This window comes from Pomacea canaliculata, linkage group LG10 (genome assembly GCF_003073045.1).
Source record: "Pomacea canaliculata isolate SZHN2017 linkage group LG10, ASM307304v1, whole genome shotgun sequence".
Lineage (NCBI taxonomy): Eukaryota > Metazoa > Mollusca > Gastropoda > Architaenioglossa > Ampullariidae > Pomacea > Pomacea canaliculata.
The window spans coordinates 9,737,598-9,762,915 of record NC_037599.1 but is presented as its reverse complement, the minus strand read 5'-3'; the positions used below and the strand labels follow the sequence as shown (position 1 = coordinate 9,762,915).

Below are 25,318 nucleotides of genomic sequence, written 5' to 3'. Positions count from 1 at the left end.
TATTTCCCATAATCTGAGGTATTAACCCCTGCTGTTTTTGACACAAGCCTTCAAACATCACCATGCACAGAAAGAGATCAAAACCACGACATCCAGAAGTCCATAGATATAAACTTTTGTTGTCATGACAACAGCCAATCGGAGAGCAAAGAGCATTGGTTAATTGGGGATGTCAAGAGACTTTGGAGCATTTGACCTCTTTTGTGTATTTACTTTGACTTAAAGGCTGAACTTGCAGCAGGAAAGAATGGGCTGGCCTCAGGGGAGGAAGGCGAGGGTACTTGTTAGGTCAGATGAAAGCAATGAGTATGACTACTAGGTGCGTAGCTTCTCTTCTTTCTCCACCAGGTCAAACCATTCTTTCTTGCCTGGTCTAAAATGCCCCAAAGAGCATGATCAGAAGAAAATAAAAGTATTGGAAAACAGCTATCAAAGTGTCTGAGGACAACTGTTGACAAAATTCTGAAAATACTTTTATACAAAAGCTACATAAATATGCATATGAAATTTAAACCTTTCATGGATAACCATAGACTAAAGCAAAGTGAATGAAACAAATTTTACTCATCAATTGTAAACATAATAGTAGTATCCAGGATGTAATATTTTTATTATGATAGACATGAGTCGCATAATGCAGTACCACAGTTACTGCGGTTAAAAAGAAGGCATACACATCCATTAAATGCAAACTTTTTTTTTTAAAGTTTCAAATCAACTAATTACTAAATGTGATTTGGTATGTTAACTAATTTCTATTGCAGCCATTTTAACAGGGCATAGGTTTATTATAGTTTGGAACAATTAGTTAAATTTTTTTTTTATGCTTAGGGCCAGGCTTGAAAGCATCTTAACTGCAACTTGTGTGAAGCATTCTAGACAGTAACTATTGCGGAGAAAAAAAAAAAAAGAAGAGCAGCAGCTAGATTTTCCCCACTCAGGTCGGCGAGAAAGACCAACTGGGCTGATAAGATATACTGGGGTAATGGTAGCAGAGAAGCGGCCCGGTGGCGCAACGGTTAGCGCTGTTAGCGCCTGTCACCAATACAGTGAAGGTTGGCTGCCCTGAGTTCATTTCTCGGCTCGGGCATGCTGTTCTTTCTCTGCACGTGGCATCTGTTTACAGGGCTGGCCGCCATCCGCCAAGGACGGTCCCAAGCCCGGCTGAAAAAGGAGGAGGGTTGGGCGTGGGGCCAGCACCCCCACCCCGTAAAAACAAATCCTTGCTACCGAAACATCGACAACAGTTAAGACTGTAGTCGATGGCCTATGCCCCAGGAGGGGTGAAAGGGCCTAAAAAAAAAAAAAAAAAATGGTAGCAGAGTGTGGCAATCTTGCACTCAATGCAAGTATGGACAGGCAGCTATAGTGCAACTCGCATGGTAGTGTCAAATGATTATTTAACAGCTATAGTTGTTTTGGGGTTCTTTAAGCAGGTGGTTCAGAAGGCCAACAAATGGAATTGAAGCAGTCCTGCAGATGTGAGTTTCTTTGTGGAGGAAACTGCTAAAAAGGTCTTATATAGCTAATTCTGTTAATTCTAATTATTAATATACTTGTAGACCAAATATGTAGTTCTCTTGTGAGATTGGGGCTTCAATAGTCACACCAAGGCTTCTGACCGTCTGGGAGAGTGAGATGCTCATACCAGAGATGTAAGGGTGGTGTAAGGTAATGTAACTTTAGCTTTAGAGTTGTAGGCATTTAATAATAATAAAAAATAATAAATGCAAAATGTGTAAAGTGCATACTCACACTCCTAAGGAGTATGCTCTTAGACTTAAGAACAAGAACGAAACATGGACAGCATACGAGGGACAGGATCACAAATAACATGAGCTATAAAAGAATAAAAACCATACTAAACGAAGAATAAAATCAAATACAGAAAACACAAAGAGGAACCAAATAACAAGAACAAGAGATGAGAGTAACATGATATTACAAAAAGAAGGGTGTGAAAAAGGACTAGCATTATGGGAAAGGTCGTTAGGAGTAATGTTTACAAAAAAAGGTGTGTTTTCAGTGCACGTTTAAAGGATTCAATAGTGGGTAGGTGGTGGTTATGAAAAAGTAGAGAGTTCCATTGTTTCGCTGCACAATCACTAAATCCTGTGGCCACATGTCGTTGTTTTGGCGACAGGAAGAGTAAGGAGACAATCATCAGACGACGAGCGGAGTTATCTAGCTGGGATATGAGGGAAGAGCAGTTAGAGAAATAATCAGGGCAGGTAACAGCAAAGAAATTAAAACACAGCTCGGACAGTTTGTACTGGATGCCAGAACGGATGGGAAGCCAGTGTAGAAAATGAAGCAGAGGGGTGCTCTAAGCACCAGATGTGCAGCAGAGTTCTGTACTTTCTGGAGTTTGTGAAGAAGGTATGCAGGGCAGCCAGCAAGCAAGGAGTTGCAGTAATCAAGTCTGGAATGAACAAACACACAAACAGGAGTGTTGGTAGCGCGTGCAGACAGAATGTGACGGGTGGCACTGATCTTGTGTAGTTCATAATAGGCAGACTGACAAACAGCTGTAACTTGTTTAGCAAGAGTCATGTCTGCAGTGACAATGAATCCCAGATCCCTGATGGAGGATGCAAAGGTGATTTTGGTTTCACCTACTTTGGTGTACAAACGACTGAAGATGGATTTCTTCTTTTCGAACATAGGAGGGCTTCCATTTTATCATTATAGAGTTTAAAGTTTGTCGCATCCAGTCTTTGACTTCATCAATACAGGTTTCTAAGGTGCTGGTAGCAGAGTGAGACAGCTGGTGGAGTGGAGCAATACAGCTGTGTATCATCAGCATATGATCGATGAGAAACGTTGTGAGACTGGATGCAAGATGAAAGTGGTTTCATATACAGAATAAACAGAACTGGGTCGAGTACTAAGGCTTGAGGGCGCCACAAGAAAGTGGAGCAGGGCGAGATGTTTGACCATCAACAAACAGTCTGAGTCCTATCCAAGAGATAGGTGTTGAACCACGCTAGTGCATCTCCAGAAATCCCGTAGAGGATGTGTAGTCTATGAAGGAGCAAAGAGTGGTCGATCATGTCGAATGCAGCAGACAGGTCCAGTAGAGAAACAGCACCACTCTTAAAGAGTAGTTTCTGGACTGTGAAAAGGTCTATATGCTGACCCAGGATGGGGGATGAGCTGGTGCTCTTGTAAGTAGGCCCAGAGCTATGTCAAAACTATTTGCAAAACTGCTGTAGCTCAGAAACAGGGCGGACACAAGTATAGATGTGCATCGGCCGCGGATTCCAGGCTGACGAATAACAGGGCTCGATGGCTGGACGCAGGTGGCAAAGCAAGAAAGTCCTGAGAATATAGAGCTTCACTGCAGCACGTGTGAATGTCAAATCGCTGTTTATCACAGACTACGTGCAGTCAGGTATGACTACAGCCACTTCACGACAGAAATCATCACTATCTACAATAACAGGCACAAGGACTCATAGGACTATGGTGTATTGTAACCTTAGTTTAGGTGTATTTTTTATATAGGTATCATCAACGTGTAAAACTTTGTCTTCATTTGTAAGTGCTGTAAGACAAATTTGTTTTTGACGCGCCTTACATAGAAAATAAAGGTTGATCGACTGAGTGTTGATTGATCGATCGATTCTTGATTGCTTCAGATTGGTGTGCATAATCTTTGCCGCCTTGTGATTCAAGAATATATATATATGTGGATCGATATACACTGCCGCTACTCAATACCATAGTAAATCCGTATCCATACATCTTTAAAACAAAATCCTTGCCAAGTCACCAGCAAAGATCAGTTTGCCATTTCACTCTTGAACAGCCAATGATGTCAGATATGTGTGTCCTGGTAACACACCATTGCCTCGATGTTTTCTTCTTTGACGTTCAGTGCGGCGCCGCTTCTTCACATCCATCACTTCTGTGCCGCGGTGCGGAGGTTTGTGACATGACGAGAGGCAGGAGGACGCTTGTAACGCTCAGTTGAAAGTAATAGGCAAATACAGGGGAAAGGGGTCAAGACTGCCACTTTGAAATCCCTGAAGGCAAGAAGATAAATCAATGCGTCGCACATCCCTTGATGTGATGACGCGTTTAATGGGTTCTGGCTTTTTATTATCGATGGCCAACGATTCTGGGAAGTGATTTAACAGTTCTTAGTCGCAGATTCTCTGTGATGCGATTCACTGCCAGTCGATGGCGGATCAGCTGAGCTAGATGATACTCGTGCAGCAGTGGTAGCAGGCGCTTCACGTAAAAGCAGCGTAAGGAAAACTGAAGTATCCAAGGATGATAAGGCTGCTGGGTTTTGATGACGAACCGATCAAATAAATGTCCTACCCCCCCCCCCCGACCAGAGACAGCTTTGCTTTCTTTGACATCAGAATAATATAAATTGTAATTTTTATGTTATCTTTATTGCAACTGTTGTTTCTTTATTTGTTATCTTACATGCATATTTCATTTTCAGAGATATTCAGACTGACCTCAGAATGAAACTTTGTTACAAGTTTTTTTCAATTATTACTATCTGCAGAGCATGTACAAATAATTAACTTATCTTTTCATTGTTAACCTCCTGGGTCGTAGTCATGAAGCAAGTTGTTTCCCCAGGGCAAAATGAGGAACTCAAAGAGAAGAGTCTTGTTTCAAAGCTATATGGTGGTGTCCAGACCCTGCAGACAATACTTACAGTTTCTTTACAGCAGGTCACCTTTGACACTGCTTTATAACTATTGCTCCAGGAATAAAACATCACCTGCAGGGTCTGGACTCTGATTTATAACTTTGGAAATAAGATGCTTGTCCTTGAGTTCCAAAATGTTGCCCCAGGGCAATGACTTACCCTCACTTCGTAACTACAGCACCTGGCATTAACTCCAAGTGTTACTTGGACTTGGAATTAATGTACAATGACTAGCCCTGAGCATCACTCCAGGTAACCTGATAAGATGTTACGCTTGAGGACTGCTCTGGATTAACTACTTCTAAATAAAATACCGAGCCCAATTAAAGTTCGAGGTTGAAATCAAACACTACACACTGGATGCCATAAAAAAGAAGTGAATATACTGAAGAAAAACTTTCTTCAAAACAAAATCATCACAATTCGTTTTTACATATCTTTAAAGTGTATACAATTCTCATATCAGCACATTCTGACACCTATAACATCACATACTATGTGATTATTGATTATAGAGTGATTTCCCCATGTGGAGCTGAATTCACAAGTACCTGTAGTAGAATGCTTCCTTGCATATTTATATAAACATTCAAAATTAATCAAGACATCAGTGGGGTTAACCATATACTGTTTTCAAAAAAGATAAATTAAGAGCAAGAAATGCACTGGGAAGACTTCGTAATATGCATAATTCAAAGGAGGGCTTAGATACAAAATGAATGGTTAAGCTTAATACAAATATACCACAGAAAAATACAGTTGTGATCATTTGGTCCTCACAAAATTCCTAAGATCATGAGAACTTGCACCAGATCTATGGTAATAAAACATGTATGGATGAGATAACAGGACAAGACAGTTTTATTAGTGATTACTTTATACTGTGAATTGGTTGAACTTGATTGGATTGATATCTTTTGGAAATCTTTGGACGTTTTGCTGCAATAGTTTCTTTTTGGACATTGGAAGACATTAAAGGAGATTAGATGAATACTTATGATTATTGACAAAATTTATTCACATAATCCTATGATTCTAAGTCATTGCATGATCGGGTAGTACATGATTTAAAGCTAATAACTATAAGAAACTGATAACGGCACCACATTAAAGACAACTAAAACTCCAACAGGAATCTACCATCCACCTAGAATTTTAAAATTAACATCTAACCATATTCCAATGCTGTTATGCATAGTCCTCTATAACTTATAGAAGCAATGAAATAGCATTCCAGCCAAAATTAAATAAATTTTAAGGAATACCTTTAGTACTGCTGGCATATAATCTGAGTAGATGTTAAAATAGATATAAAAAACACTTGACGTGCTTATCCCATAACATAAAAATCACACCTATATCACACAACACATTGTCTTGAGATGCCAGTGGTATGATGTAAAATATGCAACAAAAAAAAACAAACCCAAAACAAAACAAAAAAAAAAGCCAATGACTGATCTATAAAACTCTACAGTCTCTCAAGAAATGTGGTTTCGTGAACAGTTTTTTTTTTTAAAGTTTCAGACATTTGTATCTTTAAAAAAAGTTCACATATCAATATTATCTCTGTGTTTGTCATAAGAGGTCTTGTAAATGTATTAACTGTTATTAACAATAAGTTCACTTATATATCCAAGCCCTGTGGACAAGCATTAAATATCATAGTATCCACAGGAATAGTAATAAAAAAATGTAAATATGAAGTGAATTGATCTGTTTAAAGTAGATTTTTTTTTATAAGGCAAAGCCAATAAATTTTTGATTAAATAGTTACTAAAAGATAATCCTGGATAAATTTAATATAACCCCTCCTTACCTCCTGCAAAAAATATTGAACAGTTGCAAACTACAAAATTAAAGACATTGAGCTCTATACCTATTATACACACACTTCCTGAAAATGAAAACAGGTACAATGCAATAACAAAATCATGACCTGGCAAAAGAAAGCAAGATCCATACACAGTTATCTCAAATTGCCATTATTCGAGATATAAACAATGACATAAAGTATGTCTTTCGTACTCTGCAGTTTTTGTTTGCTTCTCTACAACGTGCTTGTGTTTGCTATCAACAATTTATCATCATAAATAATGCCTTAGGGATCATATCTATTCCTAAATAGAAGAAATTCCTTTGGCAGCATGATTTAAAATGTTCAGAAATCTCTGCTTGTGGCAAAGCAACATCAATACCAAATTTTTCATTTAAACATTTCAAGCATTTGCATCACAACCCAAATTGTAAAAGATGTCCACTCACTGAAAAAGATCGCTAAGTAATTTCACTGCTAAACTGGTTCAATATTACTAAGTGAGGGTGGAAAACCTGAATGACAAACTTAGAAATATCTTCATTATCAAAATTGATGCCACAGATTTCTTTTAACAAGTAAATACTTAGTAGGTGATAATACTATTCATAATGTGTGTACTGAATTGGTTGTTTAATTGTTGAAAGAAACTCGTGAACTCTTGGCCATATTTCATTGGAATAGCTTCCTTCAAACTCTTCCACAATGCCTATGTTTCTGCAAAAATATAAATAAGACTTTCATTATATTTAGTTTGTACTTGACTGGATCTACTCATAAATAAGATGAATTAATCTCACATATACAACCCCACAACTCTCTTCTATCCCCACGAGGGCTATTTAAATTGACTTTTTCCCAGATGTTAACAACCTTGTTTTAAAAATGTCAAATATAAAAAAATAAATTTCAATAATATTGAAGAATGACCTAAGAAACTTTAAATGTCGTCTCTCAAGAGTAATGCTTCTTAAATAGACATATAAACAGTTGGGGATGATTTATAAAATATTCTTTCGACAGGTCATACCTATAAAAAGTTAAAACTGGGTGCGTTAAGCGACGATAATGCTCTAGTCGTTTTCGCACTGTCTCCTCCTTATCATCTTCCCTCTGAATAAGGGGCTCTCCTGTAATATCATCTATTCCCTGAAAAAAAAAATCAAGATTTTTACTTAAGACTTTTTTTTTTTAACTTTACATAGTGTGCACACATCAGTCTAAATGAAATTCTTGTTTGAACATAAACAAGACATTATATGGCTGAAATTATGTTTTCAAGCCCACCATTCTCCAGCATGTCTGGCTCAAAGTGCTTTACATCCATGCACACAATACTAGATGTATACATGGAGGGACACCACACAATGGCCTGTTAGTCTTGTCAGCACATGAACATGCATTCATACACAACCCATGCCTGCTCATGCATTCACTCACACCTGCATGCACACACATACAGAAGGCGGAAGAAATCGGAGTATCTGGAGAAAAATGCTAACAGTCAGGCCTGTAAAAAGGTGTCATATTCAGAGAGAGGCATATTAGACCTGAGATATAAACCCATAACACCTGATTCTCACTGTCATGGTGACAGGCAATTTAGCCACTTTGCTACTAACTGCCCCAAGGCTAGCCTTTTTAGGTGAGCTTCACAAGGCCTAACACTCCTTTCAAATCCTTCAATGGGCTAGTAATGTAGTAAGCAAAAAAATAATAAATAAAAAATGTCCAACTTCTGAAATTAACTAAGTCAAGTCAAAAATTACCTCAAAGTTTCTAGAAAGTTAACAGAAAAAGTCACAAAACTGCACTTGTGAATTTTTTCACCAAACTTTTTGGAACAATACATTTAGATCAAATTAAATCCTCATCTCTATCTCATATGTCTTACTCAAATTTGGTTATCTTCTAATAAATTCATTTGAAAATAATGAGTGTGATCAATTGGGTGAGCGCTTTGAAAAAGTAAAAACTGTCATTCTATTCTTTTGGCCTTGTATATCAATTGTTATACAACATTAAATCATAAAAAAATTCATATGAATAGTGTTCATATGTACCGCTGTCTTGGGAGGATTAAATTCTGTGTGGTATATTCTACCACTTTTTGCATGTGTCCAGCGACCTTTTATTCTGTTGATGATGACATCAAATGGAACACGTAAATTGATGACGATGTCTACAGGTTCATCCTTTTCCAGAGCCTTAGCCTGTTCAACAGTTCTGGGAAATCCTGTATGCATATGCAAACATAACTATAAATGAAGGTGTTACATGTGTGAACATCTAAGTACATATTCATGTCATTCAAATGCATTTGCACACATGTGCCCACACACTCTCAGGCCTCTCTTTTTCATATGCAGAAGCATAAGAATAATCTAACAACTAAACATCCATTTAAACTAAATAAAAATATACAGAATCATTTGGAACCAAGCTTTACAAATTGAATTTCAAAAATTTATACTGATTTCGATCACTTCAATACCATTTTTTTTTTAATCAAACACAGAAAAACATCTTATGAAATGGTAATGACACTCAGACAGTACATCTTGACTGAAATCAACTGACCAACTGATTATAATCATATTCTGCATACCATCAAGTAGCCAGCTTTCATCTTCAATCTTGCGAAGTTCAGCAATCATTAAATGGGTGATGAGATCATCAGGAACAAGATGGCCATGATCTATATATTTTTTGGCCTCTCTGCCAAACTCTGCACAACAAGCCAAAGAAGAACATGTTACACTTCAATTTTGACATTTTAATTAAATCATAAAACTGAATGCTTTGTATGTCCTCTCAGCTGTCATTTTTGTATTCTTACAGATTTCTATTCTTGACAAGGGCACACAAAAATTTGCTACAAACACCAAAACATTAAAAAAAATATGGCCACATTTTCTGCTAAAATTGAGATATGTTGTCAAAACAGAAACAATAAAGTTACCTGCTCACCCACTTTTACATTGTTCAAATGATAAAGTTATCCTTGTAGGGAGTGGACAGCATAGTGATTAGACCACTAGTAGTAAAGACATGCACACTAGCTGGTTTGAGACCCAGTGGTGCAGCATACTTCTCCAGTTGTAGAGTGGGTTCTTGACAATATTGGGTATCTGACTATATAGCGGGTACCAGAAAGTAAGGCAGCATGGAAAGACGAAGAGCACCACCCTCACATAAAGCTGGCCCCAAGGGAGGTTTCTGACACACACTCTCAAACAATTTTAAGGTCATGAGGCTACATTTATCTTATTCTAATTATCATTCTGTGTGTGAATGTGCAAGAACGTTTGTGTGATTTTGCCTAGTTATGTAACTTGCTTTGGTTATGAATTGTTCACTGTGAAAACCTGGCATGGCTTTTGGTAGGCGGATGAACTTCTGTTGTTTTCTTTCTTGCTTTTAGTTAAATGTGCCTTACTATATAGTTCCAAACCTTGTTTGCTTAAATTAAGCTATTAACAACATGTAATAGTAGTATTACTGATAGTGGCCTTTACCCTACTGGTGACTTTAATCATAAGACTGGTACTAATGTTAGTCAAAGTCTCTAATCTGTATACGCAGTAGGGCAACTTTTTTTTGTTTGTTTTGATAACAAAACGCCTACCATAATGTCCACCCCGAAAACAAAAATACCAGTAAGAAGTTGTAAGTTCATAAATCCTGAGGACGAACGAGAATCGTTGCTACTATATAGACAATGGTACATTAACTTTGTATCCTCCACCTGTCTCATCATGAATTTGTTTTCTTAACAAATCTCCGCTCGACAGATGTACAAGTCCGAAGTCTTTCGCGATCCTTGTGGCTATAGTACCCTTTCCAGAACCTGGTGGTCCCATTATTATGGTTCTTAAAAGTTTTAAAACCATCTTCTTGCCGAAAACAGCAGCAACTAGTAGTCAGACCTTGCGTGTCCTCCGGTGCAGACGCACTTAGAGGTAGAAACCGATTTTTTTTTTAAGGTTTGAGTTACCCATTAATCAAATCCTTAAAATAAATAGGGGTAACAATTTTAGCATTTTTAATAGTATTTATGTCTTTAAAATGTTTGTATTATATATATTTGTATTATATATATGTTGTTGAAATATTTTTAACATACGAAACATTCTTATGAAGGGAGATAACTCTAAAGAAACCACATGTTCAGAGCGTGAAGCGAGAAGAAACTGGAGAAACAATATTGAAAACACAGAAGCGTGCACAGTACGTAAAGCACTCATTTGCTGTAATAACGTAATAGAATATGACTAAAAATCTCAAAGGAGTAAATAAGTTGCATTACTTGTTGCTTTGTAAATTGTTCATTCGATTGTAAGCATCTAGATGAGTTGGGTTTGCTTGTCTCTCGCTGTTCTCGACATTTCATGATTATGATTACATTATTGTAATATTTCACTGTCGCTGTTACTACTATTAGTTTTTGTCGAATTAGCGAGCCTCCCTTGGTCACCTTAATTACATATTAGCAACTTCATAATTCACTGTCTTTTTGTCATAATTATTATCTTTTATTTTCTAATGACAATGCTTTTAGTTAAAAAGAGTTTAGTAGAAACTTTGTAGAGCGCAATGATTCCGTGAAAACAGCTCACTGGGGAGTGTTTGGAAGTCATTAGAAACGGTAAGTCTTAAGTTTCTTAAAAAGGCAGTCCGGCTTAGGGGCAAGGCGAGAGTGTTCTAATCTAAGCGGCTGGAGGGAAGAATCGGCTGGCCAGCCGAGCATAGCGCAGGGAAAGTTTAAGATGAAGTCTGGAGGGTGAGGCAGGAAGAAAGGTAATCAGGAGCGCAGAGATGATAGAGACATTGGTAGTAAAGTTAGTCCAGTTTGTAAATAATAAGATTGGTAAAAGGTAGCCGATGACTATATATATATATGCATGGTTTTCTTTTCTTAGCAACAAATACTGAATAATGAAAAAGCAAGGAGACACCTCCTTAGGCAAGAAGTCTAATAAAAATAAAAGTTCTCGAAGCAATCCAGAGGGAATCAGCAGGATGAAAAAAGACAATATGAAGCTCAAACATTCTCCTTCTAAGACCTTTCAAAAATCTGTTGTGAAAAAGACCAAAGCCTTTCAAAAGCAAGGCAGCATGGAGCTGAGCACAATCACTGAACAGAGGTCATCTCTAAGGAAGAAGGCTGAATTGACCCAAAAAGTTGGCTCTGCAAATAGTTCTCTGAACGAGACACCAGAGACGCTGAGCCAGATTAGTTCAATCATGCCCTCTGAAGAATATACAGTGCTTTCACCCTCATACAAGCAGACTCTTTCTAAGAGTCAGATGGATGCAACATGGGAATTAGCCGTGGACAAAGCAAGAGGTCAACCAGATGGAGCAGAAGGATCATTTAGTAAGAAAACTCCCAAGCCAGCAATAAAGCAGACTCTTGCTCCTGACAAAAAGAAAACTCTTGTTAAGGAAAAAGAAAATACCAAAGCAAAAAAGAAGAATGTTGCTGCCAAGTACATTAAGGTAAATAACTTTTATATGTCATAGTTTATGATTACCAAGTTTATGTAAATAAATTTCCACTAGATTCAATTTCTTACCATGAAAATGTTAAATTGTGATTTGTGTCACTTAACACACTAGTCATTGATTTAAGTCATTATGCATTCTTTGGACAATGCCTGTGGATGCAAGAGTGGCATGAAATGCATTTAAACTATTTAAAAATGATTAAAAAAAAATAGTTATAGGCATTTTGTTTGCTGTTACACTGTGATCAGGATCCTCTGAACAAAGCTGTAAATAAAATGAAGGCCTTGAAAAGTAAGGAAGCACCAGAGAAAAATCAAGGAGCCAAGCTTAAGAGGAAGTTTGATGAACCTTTACCCGATGAAACAACAGGTAAATCTTCAACCAGTCTAAACAGAAAATGAAGCACATGCACACACATATGCTCTTACTTTTGTTGTTTTAATCTTAAATCTTTGTTGATAACATTAAATCTTTCTTGCATTTTGTGAGAATGTGGCAAGTGGATTTTTTTAAAACAAATTTTACTCAGTGCATTAGAACCAAAATCATATTCTTTTGTCTCATTTTTCTATGGCAAAGGTTAAAAAGTTCTTTTAGCTGTACAGGTTTTGTTACCTCGTAACTTGCTGATTCCAAACTGTGACTATTGTCATTATGTGACATTTAGTCGCTGTACCTTAACCCAATAATGGTCAGAATTATGCAGTAAACTGCAGGGTCTATGAAATTAAAGGGTCATAGGTTTTCTATATAGCTCTTAAATCAGTTTCAAAATCCACACTTTTCACAAAGTTGAGTCAAAATATGTATGGGTGCTCATACTTTTTCCCTTAATAATTTCATGAAAAATGTATTTTATGAATAAAATGGAAGGGTTTGCTATAGGGCTTAATTTTGGGTTGCTAAAGGCTCTACTTTAAAAAGTCTAAGGCAAGAATAAAAGTCTGAACCAGAAATGTGTTGAAGCCTGTGAATGTGTGTGTATGTGCAAAAATCATTGAAGAAAACTACAAAGCGTCTTTAACATCATATTTAAGTATTTATAAAGGTACCCATGAAATACATAAAGAAGTTAAAAAAACATCCTTTAAAATCATGAGTAAAAGGGTATGGCAAAATCGCTATGAGAGATTTAAGCAGATATTTTTTAACATCTCTATTCATGCTTGACTTTCTTACATGAGATTATTGCTTGGTTTCATCAATTATCTTTGATTGATTTTTATCAACTATCTATCGTTGTTTTTTAGTTCCGAAGAAAGCAAAACTGACATTTAAGGAGAAAAAGAAGGAGCGTAAAATGATGAAGGACAATTACGACCTGATCCATTCAGCCAAGTTCATCTGGGAAGAACTAAGAAAGTTTGTTGTTTTCATATTTTATTTGTTCATGATTTCAAAATCTAAATTAATTACTGGAAGAGAACAAAATAAAAAATTATTTACAATGGCTAAATATGAACAATAACAACCCACAAGAACCCCTTCCCCCCACACACACAGAGAAAACATGGAACGGAAAAAAATACTATCGAACACCCACACAAACCAAGCACCGCACAGTGATGCAGCAACATGCCTGACGGTGCAACACAATAAAACAATCCTCTGGCATCACCATGCCATGTGCCCCCTTCTTCCTGACTCCCGCCTACTAGCCAGCCAAACACTTTCGACAAGGGCTAAGCATGGACAGGTAAATAATGGGAGAGGTATAAAAGGGGCCCAGCCTGAGTCCTTGATGGTGATAAGCCCTGGAACATGGTATTACAAGTGCAGAGTCCATTACCTGCTGTCTCCAGGCCCATGTAGACCCAGGCATTGCTCCTCTGCTGTCAGTGATCCACTTCTCTTCATGATCTTCCAGCGAGATAGCTTGAAACAGGGGCCTCGCTTGAGGACTCAGCTCAAAGCAAATCCAATCCGGTGACCCAACAGCAGGATTTGCCAACAGCTCTTGCCTGCAGTGGTAACGACACACCACCAAATGGCGATCTGAAAAGCTTAATGGTGATCCATAGTGGTCAAAGATCCAAAGAAAGCCTGTAGGAATATAAAACAATGCAGCCTAATGTTCTTTGGCGATGAGCATAACCTCCATCTCGTTACCACTTGGCTAGCCCTTTCAGCACCTCTCTAATAGTGATTCACTAATTAAAAACTTCCTCTGATGCAAAAGGATTTACAGAAACCTTCTCCCATCTTTCACACTAAAAAAAAAAAAAAAAATCAGCATATTCAAATGTAAGTAATGAAAAACTAGCACCTAATCTGCCCTCAGAAATTCTCTTGCATACTCATCAGCCCACCACACTTCTGCATACTGGCCAGAGCAGCCATTGGCCGAAATAATAGCACCAGGAATTATCATCCTCACTTACCCGGCTGTTAGTTACATGTTTTTCTGTTGCTCACGGAAGACATTTAAAGAAGCATCCATTGCCAGGGATCCATCCAACTTTGCACTGGCTACGAACCACACTACTGCAGTACATGAAACACAGGTGTCCTCCAGGGCTTAGTAAACCACTCTCTGACATGGACCTCCCTGGCAGCACAGAAAGACTCATCGTCCACTTCCTGTCCTTCCTGATTATTTATTCAGATGCACCACAATATGGGAAGCTTCCATGATCTAAGAGGTTTGGCATCTGTGAGGTTTCCTATGTCTGATAGAAGTGCAGCCCTCTATACTTAAGCCTTGATATAGCCTTAGTCGCTGGCATGGTGTAAAACACAAACAAGCAAACCACTACTCGAGGTCCACTTACTTTGGAAATACCCTTTTCTTCCAAAAGGAAGACAAAAACTGATGATAGGGGTTACCCTTGTAAGCGCCATAAACTGACCATCTACCTGCAGTCAGGTGACTAAACTGGGTCAGAGGTGGCCGAATATCTCCTTCCCCTCCCCCAAACCGTGACTGAAGCAATCTGCAGCATTTGACAGTGTCATCTGGTAAGTCTTAAAAAAAAGAAAATTTCCAATTGTTTCATTTTGATTATGTTGAGCTTTATTTTGACGTTAAACCTTTTATATTGCTTGGTTAACAGACTGAACCTTCCCCAGGAAAGGCGAGAAGAGCTGTGCAAGAGTTTGTTTGATAAGGTGCAAGGGAAAGTCAAAGAGGTAAGGAGTCACAAGGGAGCCTTTATCCTTGCAGTGACATCATTTTTTGAAATGTTTGTCTACAACACTTCTCTTCTACTCATGTTTTTTTAATATTTAAATAACCTGTTAACTTAATTTTGCATTATACTGTGAAATGTAAGTTTCTGGGAATCTGTTGTCATTTACTAGTATATTAGCTTTGAGAAGTTGTTTTTATGGTAATAGCTAATCGACATGTGCTTTAATCACTGCCGTGACATCAACACATAGATCAGGAGCCAAAGTTTTAACTGTTGCCTTCCCACCCTTCCAAAAAAAAAAGAAAGAAAGAAATCAAGAAGAGAAAAATAGAAAATCTTTACTGAATATCAAATCATAATGCCACATAAACTTACACATCATTTTATTGGATACCTGAAGATCATTGCCCTCCTTATGAGGTGAGGCAGTTAAAAACTTCATTATTTTTATGCTGGGCTTACAAGATGATCATGTGCTATTTCTATTTTTGAAGCTGGCAGTTGTCCATGACTCTGCAAGAATTATCCAGTGTCTGGTAAAATATGGAGTACCTGAAAACAGGGCAGTAGTCCTAGAAGAACTAAAAGGTGTGTAAAAACAACATCAAACAGTTGTGTATGTGTGTTTTGGATGGCATTTGGCTTGGAATATGGGCTGAAGTCTTGCAGAGACAACAGTCTAGTTGAGCAAATGAAGCTACAATTGTAATCTTCATAACTTGCTGACTATTACACTTATTGTACCTACATACTGGGTGATAATTATGACATATCACTATGTATCTTATATTGCAGATCACATTGTTGAACTCTGCAAGTCAAAATATGCCAAGTTTATAATCCGCAAACTTCTGAAGTATGGGTGAGTAGTAAAAAACAAAACTTTGTGTACATTCTTGGTTTTTTTTATACCCATTTCAGTATGGTAAATAAAACATTAGTAATTTCTTGTTTCATAAGAGAACAATACTTGCCTACCACTACATAACCACTTATCTGTATTTTTAGTACCAAGCAGCAGAGGACACAGATCATAAAGGCATTCCATGGTCATGTGAGGAAGCTGGTTAGGCACAAGGTAAGTATTTTGGCCCCACGTTTAGCACAGGTCGAAGGTCTTGACTACTTTCTCTGCCCCACTTTGAGCCACCAGGCTCTGCTGCCTTCCCAGTTAGCAAGATATCTCTGCTTTTACATTCATATTGCAGATGTGAAATAAGTCACATTGAAAGACAAAGCTACTTGTTCTAGGAATATCAGATAATTTTTTTAAACTTTCTCCCCAAAGATTGCCATATCTTGTTTCTATAACATTTTAGGGTTTTGCAGCAGGGATAGCTTAAAGAAGTGGGAGTCTGGGATCAAATTACTAGACACTGGATGGATACAGCAGTTGACCTCTTGTTTTATTTGACATTAAAAAATTAAAGAAAAGGAAAAGTTACACTTTAATTTTGAATTTCAGGAAGCTTCAGATATTGTAGAATTTGCATACAATGACTTTGCAAATGCTCACCAAAGACTTGGTCTGTTGGAAGAGTTCTATGGACCAACTTTCGTGCTGTTCAAGGTAAAACATTTAATAGTTCTGGATTTAATCGTACTACAGGATGACTAGCTATTTATGCAAACACATGGTAATATGTGAATAATAAAATATGTGTAGAAATGAAAGTGTTTCTTTGGCTCTTGCGATTGTGAAAATGATATAAGGGATGTTATGCTCACCTCCCCTCCATTGCATGTTGATTAATGAAAGTAATATGGCACTGCATTCACATATTTTCAAGTGGTCAGTGTATGCCAAAGGAGATTGTTAACTGAGGTGTTCTAGTGTAGGGATGAATAGATAACACTGAATAAGTAGATTAATTTGGAACTAATGAGTTATGTTACATCAATATATGATACAGACCCTCTTAATTCTAAATCAAACATATCTGAACTCTGAATTTAAGATTTGACCTGTTTTTCAGAAATACAAGGTGAAGATGCTTGTATGTGTAATAGTGCTGGTTTCAGTGTATCATTATGTATTGCATTTAAATTTTTTTTTGCTACTTTGCAGACTCCATCTATAGCAAGTCTGGATGATTTCCTGAAGGAACAGCCAGACAAAAAAGACATGATAATGAGCAATCTTAAAGGCACACTGTTACCTCTTATTGACAAGTATGTTAAGATTGGAGGCAGGGGTTGATCTTTTTGTGTTACTTATGAATAATAATAATACAGTTTTGATAATAAGTTATTTGACAGATTCATCACTTGAAATTGTTTGTTAACAAGAAGCTCTGCTATTTAAAAATAAAACAGCAGAAGGTAAAGATGAAAGTGGTTGTGGGAGACAGTGAATGGTATGTTGATTTACCACATCTAGGGCAGTTCTCATAAGATGGAGAATAGGCTTGTTCTTTCAGCTTCTTATACCTCCCTTGATAAGTTAGGTACCAATTCACTGCTGTGTGTTCACTGTATTTTCATTTATTTGCCCAAGAAAGCTTTCAACCTGCATTTATCATGTTACTCTAAGCTCTTGTTCTTGTTATTTGGTTCCTCTTTGTGTTTTCTGTATTTGATTTTATTCTTTGTTTAGTACAGTTGTTTATTCTTTTTATAGTTGATATGCTATCTTCCTGTCCCTCGTTTGCTGTCCTTGTTTCGTTCTTGTTCTTAAGCACTAAGAGCATGCTCCTTAGGAGTGTGAGTATGCACTTTACAAATTTTGCATTTATTATTATAATTTCACTCTAAAGGCAAGACATTTAATCGTTTTTGCTAGCAGTAATGCTCATCAACATTCACATAACTTTCTAAAGTAAAACCTTTTTTCCCTTGTGTTTAGACAGATTCTCACTTACTCATTGGTTCATAAAATATTTTACGACTTTTTTAAACATGCTGATGTGGCCCAACAAAAGGTAAGTCTTATTTCAAATTAAATTTAGCATACCTTGTCTTTATAGCTGCTCTTTTTCTTACCAAACTTTGCATTGAAAAGAACTTGCCTCAAAATGGCACTGTATGTTTTTGATAACCATCAGCTAGATTTAGTTAAATTAATGGCAATCACAGGCATAGGAGTCAGTTAAAGGCAAACCTGTTTTAAGGTGGGAAAGAATGGTTTCAACCCAGGAGGAAGCTGGGGAGCATGGCAGTGCTGGTTACCCTATTGGTTATACTTCACTGCTTTCATCAGGTCCAGTAGGTACTCCTTCCCAGGGTTTAACCATTCTTTCCTGGTTCAGTCTTTAAGCTATTCAGGTGGAGACATGCTTTTAGATTGCTAAATATCACCTTAGAGCTTTGTGTGTTATCATCTGCAATAGGGTGTCAGTATTTAAGAGTATGAATGTTGTTTGCTCAGGATGTAATAGAGGCCCTTCGAGAATCAATTGTCCACATGTTGCATACACGAGATGGTGTTCGTACAGCCATGTGTTGTATCTGGCATGGATCTGCTAAGGTAAGGAAGAGTCTTCTGTAAGATCTTTATGACAAAATGCTTTATGACAAACATGCTTTTGTCACTGAAGTGACATTAATATTTGTGGTATTTATTGCAAGGAATGTATAAATCATTTTGTCTCCAAAGGCAAAAATGATGGGGGTGGAGGGAATCAGTAGTTCATCTAAATCACTAGATTTGTATAATACTGCTCAAGTATTGAACTATTTGAGAATATAAAAACAAAATGGGTGTTTGTGTCCGTATGTGTAAATGAATTCTTGTTGTTAGGACCGGAAGCTGATGATCAAGAGCTTAAAGGGTCATGTTGCAAAGATCTGCCGTGAGGAGACAGGTCACATGCTCTTGCTGGCTATCTTTGATGCTGTGGATGACACTGTGCTGGTGCAAAAAGTCATTCTTGATGTGAGTAAAGGCAGTGCTGTGGGACTTTGCTAAAGGCCGGTAACTATTTTGTAAAGCTTCTGAGTTTGGGGGAAAACGTTTGATTTACATAGCTTGTGGTCATACTTGTGAAGGAACAGGCTTCCAACGCTTAAAAAAAAGAAAAAAGGACATGGACAGGAATGGAAGGATGAATAGCTACTGACAAAATACTAAAAGACAAACAAGAGATTCAAAGAATAGGATAATGAGTGGTGACATCTGAGAGTGCATGTTAAGCTAGTTATTGGGCATCGAAGAAATGAGAAAAAAGGTTAGTAAACAGACTAGTACTTTGTGAACTGTTGTTGGAAGTAGTAAAACTAAGACCTTCCATAAGGTGGTTCTTTCTTTGATTTTTAGAGTGAAAACTATTGCTTCATATAGATTTTTATTTTTAACATACAAGATTCAGTAACGTGATTTGTTTTCCTTCACATTTGTGATGTAAGGGAAGGAACTCATTCCTGTGTATGCTTCCATCGCTATGTGGTAACTTCCCTTATGATGCAATTCATTTTTTTTTTCAGAAAATTTTTTTTGGTCAACTTTGTGTTATCAATACCTTTGAAATAATGCATATAATTTCTTTCTTTTTTTTCTATCTTTTAATCATATATATTGGGTGGTAGATGTTCTTACTGCCATATGCTATTCTGCAAGGAATCGGGTTTCAACAGCTCGGCAGGGAAGCTGCATCATATGGATGAAGCATACACACCTTCAGCTTGGGGGCCATTGCTCTAATCTCGCAACTTTCTGGTTTCCCTTATATTCTGTATATCTTGAATAGTGCACAGTTTTGTACCAGAGATGATGCCCTATGGCACAGCATGTTCTGATAGAAGGTTTTTGTTTGTAGGAGCTTCTGAAAAATCTGGCTGAAGTTGTACAAGATACCCATGGGCGTAAAGTGCTGCTTTACCTGCTAATGCATCGTCATCCTGTCCATTTTTGTCCTGATGTCATCAGCATCCTGCAGCAGGGTGATGGCAACAGCACCAGGTACTACACATTTTTGACAGGAAACATCAGTAAAGCATCACCACCACCAAATGATACGCAAATGTCTGAGCATTGGTGGGGTGGCTACACAGTGTCAAGATGTGACATTAAATGGCATTTGAATGCATTAAGGACAATTCCGTTTGATTGAAAGTAAAGGCAAATAATTGCCTGAAACATTGGATGGTATTTTTTCAGCAAGAAAGATGCAGCACTTCGTGCAAGGGAGCTACGTGATCACATATCCCGTCCACTTTTAGCGTATTTGGAGGGCAATGTTCAAAAACTCATCACCAACAGCTCCACCTCCTTGCTAGTATTGGCTATCATCACACATGCTTCTGGTAAGCAATGAGTACCCAACATTTTAAGCATTTATTCTGTATTCCCCAGTTCTGTTGATTCTCTGAAGTAGGTGGCATGAAGTTGTTTTTTGTTTTACATATTTATCAATAAGTTTTCTGTCTGCAGGTGATGTTACAAATGCAATGGATGCTATAGCCAAGGTGGTAGTAGAGTCAGCAGACCCCACTAAGACAGCAAATCCCTCTGGAGAGTCTGTCATTAATGTTTCTGAAGATACCGCTGGCCATCTTGTACTTAAAAAACTAATCCTTAATGACAAAGAACGCTTACAGCAAGGCAAAAGTGGTAAGTGGCTTGGCAGTAGTCAAAATGCTTCCAGTCACCCTGGAAAGGTTTATGTCCATGTCATGGTAATGGGACACTGTAATACATACTTTGTCAAGGTTGGTTGAGTGCAATATACCAAAAGTGCTTCCATTCTCATGCTCTGTGAGAGCACTTTGTTAGATCAGGATATTAAAATAAGCATGCATTATTTATAAAACTGTCAGACAACACAATAAATACTGCCTCTTTTTCACTGAGACACAGCAGTATGACATAGCAAACAGTGTATGAAAGGATTAAAGGCTGATATATGGTGCTTTTTTTTTTTAAATAGCCCCCCCCCCCCTACAGTATTACAAAGCTTGCACATGCACTCTAGATGGATCTCTGTGATGATGACTAGCCAAATCAGAGAACAGAGTCGGCTGTAGAGTTGAGCTTATGTGTTCACTTATTTGAGCATATTTGTTCCTCTGTGCTGCCCTGGTCTGTGATGTTAATACTAAGGGCGAGAAAGCAACACCAACTGAGAGATCCACTTTAGGGAGGTGTTCAGAGACATTTTTGTTGTGTAATTTTTCTGTCATGCATCTATAACTCTTCCTATACAACTCATACCTGCAAATTGGAACCTCTTTACAGCTACAGTTCAGTCACCTCAATTTCTCCATATTGATCGAATTAAACTGTCAGGCTGTATGTTTTCATAGCCTTTTGTTGTCTTGTTAGCTTTAGGGTTACAATTCCATGGTAGCCCTGGTGAAGGCCATTTAATTTTCATTTCAGGCCTGTTCTCTGTGATCTTGTTGAATGCTGCCAGAGATGCAACTTTTAAATCTTGGGCTGCTAGCAATCGTGGCTGCTTCATTCTTGTCAGGTATGTGTTACAGGAAGTAATTTAGTTGATGGCCTTTATCTGCATTCTTGTTTATATGACATATTTACATTTACTGTTTTTATCTATATTTGACTAGTACATAACTCATCTTACACAGTGGCAGGGCATTTTCTTACTTCTTTCTTCTCAGCCCATTTCTTTGGTTCACTTAGCTTTTAGTTGCTGAAAAAGACCTGGGTGCATCAAAAGTTCCAGTGGGTGCTACTTGAGTGTCAAGGTTTTCCCTTTACTGTGGAAAAGTATCGAATTTGTAAAACATTACTGACAACACAATGGTTGTGCCATATCTGTGATATATATATTACAGCCTCCACAGTATATATATTTAAAAAAAACAAAACTGCATGAAGGATATTGTCAGTGACAAAAATGGATTATTGTCTGTTGCTGTCATAGAGATCTTAAAAACTTTTTGGTAATGTACAGAAATGCATCTTTTCAGATTATTTTTTTTTTTCAGCCTTTTTGAAACAGAAATTCCAGAGGTGACTGAGATGCTGCAAACATGGCTAGATTCACTAAAAAAACATTTAAAAAAGATGACTTTCAAAGGTGCCGAGATTCTTTTGCAGAAACTAGAGGGGAAACAATCTCATGGAATGACATCCAGGAAAGAGATCAGTTTGTGAAAAAGAATCTTGTGAAAAGAAACGTGAAATTTAAGCATAGTTGGAAGACTAACCATTGAAGGATGGACAAAAGCTGTTCCTGGCTTACTTGACAATGCAGTTTCATTGGCCACCAAAATGAGATTGGAGAAAGAGAAGGCTAAGACTATGTAGATATCAGTAGATAAATTTTAACTTTAGGTGCACAGATAGTTAGTCCTCATTTAATTTTTGAATTTTATGTTTGAAGCATTTTGTTTGACATGCAGTCCTGAGATGGTTTTCAATGCAGGAGATCTGAAGTCCCATGAAAATCAATCTTAGTTAAAAGAAATTCAAGCATCGTTTCTCCATCATGTTTCAAGCCATGGCTAGTATTTTAGCAAAGCTATTGAAAGCAAAATTTTAATGTTGAGTATTTCTTAAGTGTAATCTTAATTGAAATACTGAACTTATTTCCTGGAAATATAATGGCAGCTTAATGTTGCGAGTGTAAGTGTATGGTTACCTAGACTGCTAATGTTTAAAGTACAACAGTAATATATGTCAGCAGTTGTAACATTGGATAAACTCCTATAGGCTATTTCACAAATTATAGTAGCCTCTATAATTATAAATTTGCATTTTGAAATGTGGATAAAATAACTGTTTAAACACCTCATTTAGGTTTCACCTTGATGGAAGACTGATGTGCCTGCAGAATGTTTTTGGTGGGGTGGGTAGTTGCACGTGGAGTGAAGTGGAGTCTTATTACAACCTTGCAACACCACAACACCTGAATGCTTTTCACTCAAAACTTTTATTTAAAGAGATCTTGATTTAATAATAAAATTCAGTTTTCAATATCTACAATTATCACAGACCATAAATGTTCCTTTTCTTTTTTTTAAAAAAAGTCTGCAAAAAGAAATCTTGGCTTATTTACAAAAAAGGGTAAAAAAAAGTAACATCTTAAAATGTGATACATTTACTGAACCAGTTTGTCTTAATTAGTTCAGTACCGTTTATACCCTTATTTAAAAAAATCACTTAAACCTTTCATCACTTCAAACAAGCAGGAGTTAATTACATCCCTTGTACACCAGTTCAGTCTGTAAACTTTGAAACAAGACATCAATATTATTCTCATTTGCCAAGTACCATGTGGATAATATTTTCAAACCATCTTAATGCTATCTAAGGGCTGCATCAAGTTAAAGAAGGAACTAAAGAACAGAAGTGAATGTATGAAATCTGAAAAGACTTGTTCAAAAATATAACTGTAACTTTATGTGGCTTTGGGATGTGACCGGAACACACTTCAAAGATAAGTGTTTCTTTCAGGATGGCAGTGAATTGTGTGCTACGGTGGTTTGTGATGACAATGATTGTGTTGTGATGAAAAAATATGTAGCAACAACTTGAACCCATGCAGCCCTTAGTCTGGCATTACATAGAAATAAGTTATTACAATTAGTTTGAGGGTCATAAAAACCATGCTCTAAGGATGTCAGACAACTTTATACACCTTTTAATATGCACTGATGTGAACCCCACTGTTACATGTCTATGGCAAGTATTATGCAGGACAGCGGCCTTCACTGGCCTGGAAGCTGACATGAAATCATGAAATTAAGCCCTGATCTCTATACAAGCCTTGCCATGCTTGCTGTTTAGCAACAATGAATGCAGATTTACTCTTTGCACTAGAGTCCTGCCAGTGAGGATCCAAAGTGATGGCAAACGATGATGAAAGTCACTTTTTTCATGTTTGCATCTCTTAAACCAAGTTGGCCTTTTTGGCACAAATTATACATCAAACCCAAGAAAAAGTACAAGTGTACTCTTTTGAACTGACAGCCATATGTGTAGCAGTATGAGCGTGAGTAGAAAGGCAAGATGTTCTGAAGATTTTATTTCCTGAAAGTTTGAGTGGGAAAATGGCTTTCTTTACATAAGGGAGCCGATAGAACGTGCAGAAAAAGGCATAATAAAAGCACTCGGTTTATTATGACGACTTAAGACGACCTGGTTCTTCAAACATTTGGTGATACTGTCAATATGCATGTGTTTAAACATTTTCTTATAAGAAAATGAAAAAACATCACAATCTTGTGTTCATCTTGCTCAACTATGGTTCTCACAAGCAAAATACATACAAGCAAAGTTGTAAAAAAAATGATAATCACATGGAAAAAGTCCTCAAACTCTCTGGCCAGAGTTAAGCTATAGAAACATCAGCCAAGCCATCTCTTGTGCCTTTCCTGCGACTGCTGCTGGGAGGTATCAGCTCAAAGGTACTGCCTGTTACACTGCCAGCAATGCTGTCTGACAAGCTTTCATCATCTCCGTCTACTACCAATAGCCGCCGAGGGCTTGGTGGCTGGAAATTCTGGTAAGCATTTCCATTGCTGGATGTATTCAACAGTGCTCTTGTTCTCACTGTCCCACTATCATCAAGTTCTGTACTAGTGATGTGTGGTACTTCTGTAATAAGACCACATAAACAATTTGCAACATGTTATTGCATTACATCCATGGCAAGTAAACAAGCAAATCTAGAACAAATTTTAAGGTGATAAAAAGTCAGGTAGCTTGGTACAGCACAACCTACAGTTAACAGCTAAAGAAATGGCACTGGTATAACGAGTGGAAAGTTTAAGCTTTTATCACTTCATAATTTCATGTCAAAAGAGATTTAACTTTCTTTAAAAAGACAAACAAACCCAGACCTGAATTTTGAACACTTCTTCCCATATTTTCGGGTGAATCTGATGTGTCATCTAAAATATCTGTTTGATTCTTTGCAAAGTTAATGAAAACCTGTTCAAAATAGAAAAAAGAACATGAATGTAGGTCTAAAGTAATCACTTGCTTCACAACAGTCAACAGTGAGACAAAACTAAAACAATAATTTTTAAACAAGGGCAGACAAGGCCCAGGAAACGATAGTTGACTTCTGCAGGAAAGAGGTCCTGTTATAAACAGTGAGGCCAGAGAGCAGATTGGCCATTTTGATTTATGACTTCAGCTGGGACAACATTGTGATGTCCATCATGAAACATTCCATATGCCTTTATATTAATATTTATTATCTTTATATTCCATTAAAACCAAATGCCCACTTCCTGATGATTGTACTCATACACCTACAGAGTACATTAAGATGT

The 25,318-nt window shown here is 37.2% G+C and overlaps 3 protein-coding genes across 3 annotated transcripts in view; 1 reads left to right on the top strand and 2 right to left on the bottom strand.

The window, feature by feature from the left end:
* Positions 1–5,056: 5,056 nt before the first annotated feature.
* Positions 5,057–10,465, bottom strand: LOC112574241 (GTP:AMP phosphotransferase AK3, mitochondrial-like). Its single transcript, XM_025255165.1, has 5 exons — positions 10,240–10,465; positions 9,100–9,219; positions 8,555–8,727; positions 7,522–7,640; positions 5,057–7,208 (listed from the first exon to the last, which is right to left on the bottom strand). Exons 1-5 carry the CDS (start codon positions 10,382–10,384, stop codon positions 7,094–7,096), a joined length of 672 nt encoding a protein of 223 aa, XP_025110950.1. The 5' UTR covers positions 10,385–10,465; the 3' UTR covers positions 5,057–7,093.
* A 165-nt stretch (positions 10,466–10,630) lies between these two features.
* Positions 10,631–23,186, top strand: LOC112573342 (pumilio homolog 3-like). Its single transcript, XM_025253624.1, has 18 exons — positions 10,631–10,721; positions 11,414–11,993; positions 12,251–12,371; positions 13,253–13,364; positions 15,056–15,131; positions 15,628–15,721; positions 15,929–15,995; positions 16,142–16,211; positions 16,599–16,703; positions 17,202–17,305; positions 17,979–18,054; positions 18,501–18,599; positions 18,873–19,007; positions 19,888–20,030; positions 20,229–20,374; positions 20,502–20,681; positions 21,450–21,540; positions 22,022–23,186. The coding sequence occupies exons 2-18, from the start codon at positions 11,430–11,432 to the stop codon at positions 22,188–22,190; spliced, it is 2,352 nt and encodes a 783-aa protein (XP_025109409.1). The 5' UTR covers positions 10,631–10,721; positions 11,414–11,429; the 3' UTR covers positions 22,191–23,186.
* Positions 22,953–25,318, bottom strand: part of LOC112573706 (ATP-binding cassette sub-family A member 7-like) — a 35,798-nt gene continuing 33,432 nt past the window's right edge. Inside the window, 2 exon segments of the mRNA XM_025254287.1 lie at positions 22,953–24,635; positions 24,881–24,971. Coding sequence (XP_025110072.1) covers positions 24,370–24,635; positions 24,881–24,971 — 357 coding nt within the window. The 3' untranslated portion in view covers positions 22,953–24,369.

What these genes read in the sequence shown, in the direction of transcription:
- LOC112574241 (XM_025255165.1), bottom strand. Translation starts at nt 10,384, where the DNA reads ATGGTTTTAAAACTTTTAAGAACCATAATAATGGGACCACCAGGTTCT. An exon ending in ACAAATTCATGATGAGACAG is followed by an intron (nt 9,220 to 10,239) that starts GTGGAGGATACA and finishes CTTGTTGTGCAG; the next exon opens with AGTTTGGCAGAGAGGCCAAA. An exon ending in CCAGTTTTAACTTTTTATAG is followed by an intron (nt 7,209 to 7,521) that starts GTATGACCTGTC and finishes ATATTTTTGCAG; the next exon opens with AAACATAGGCATTGTGGAAG.
- LOC112573342 (XM_025253624.1), top strand. Translation starts at nt 11,430, where the DNA reads ATGAAAAAGCAAGGAGACACCTCCTTAGGCAAGAAGTCTAATAAAAAT. An exon ending in TTTACCCGATGAAACAACAG is followed by an intron (nt 12,372 to 13,252) that starts GTAAATCTTCAA and finishes GTTGTTTTTTAG; the next exon opens with TTCCGAAGAAAGCAAAACTG. An exon ending in TGCAAAAAGTCATTCTTGAT is followed by an intron (nt 19,008 to 19,887) that starts GTGAGTAAAGGC and finishes TTTTGTTTGTAG; the next exon opens with GAGCTTCTGAAAAATCTGGC.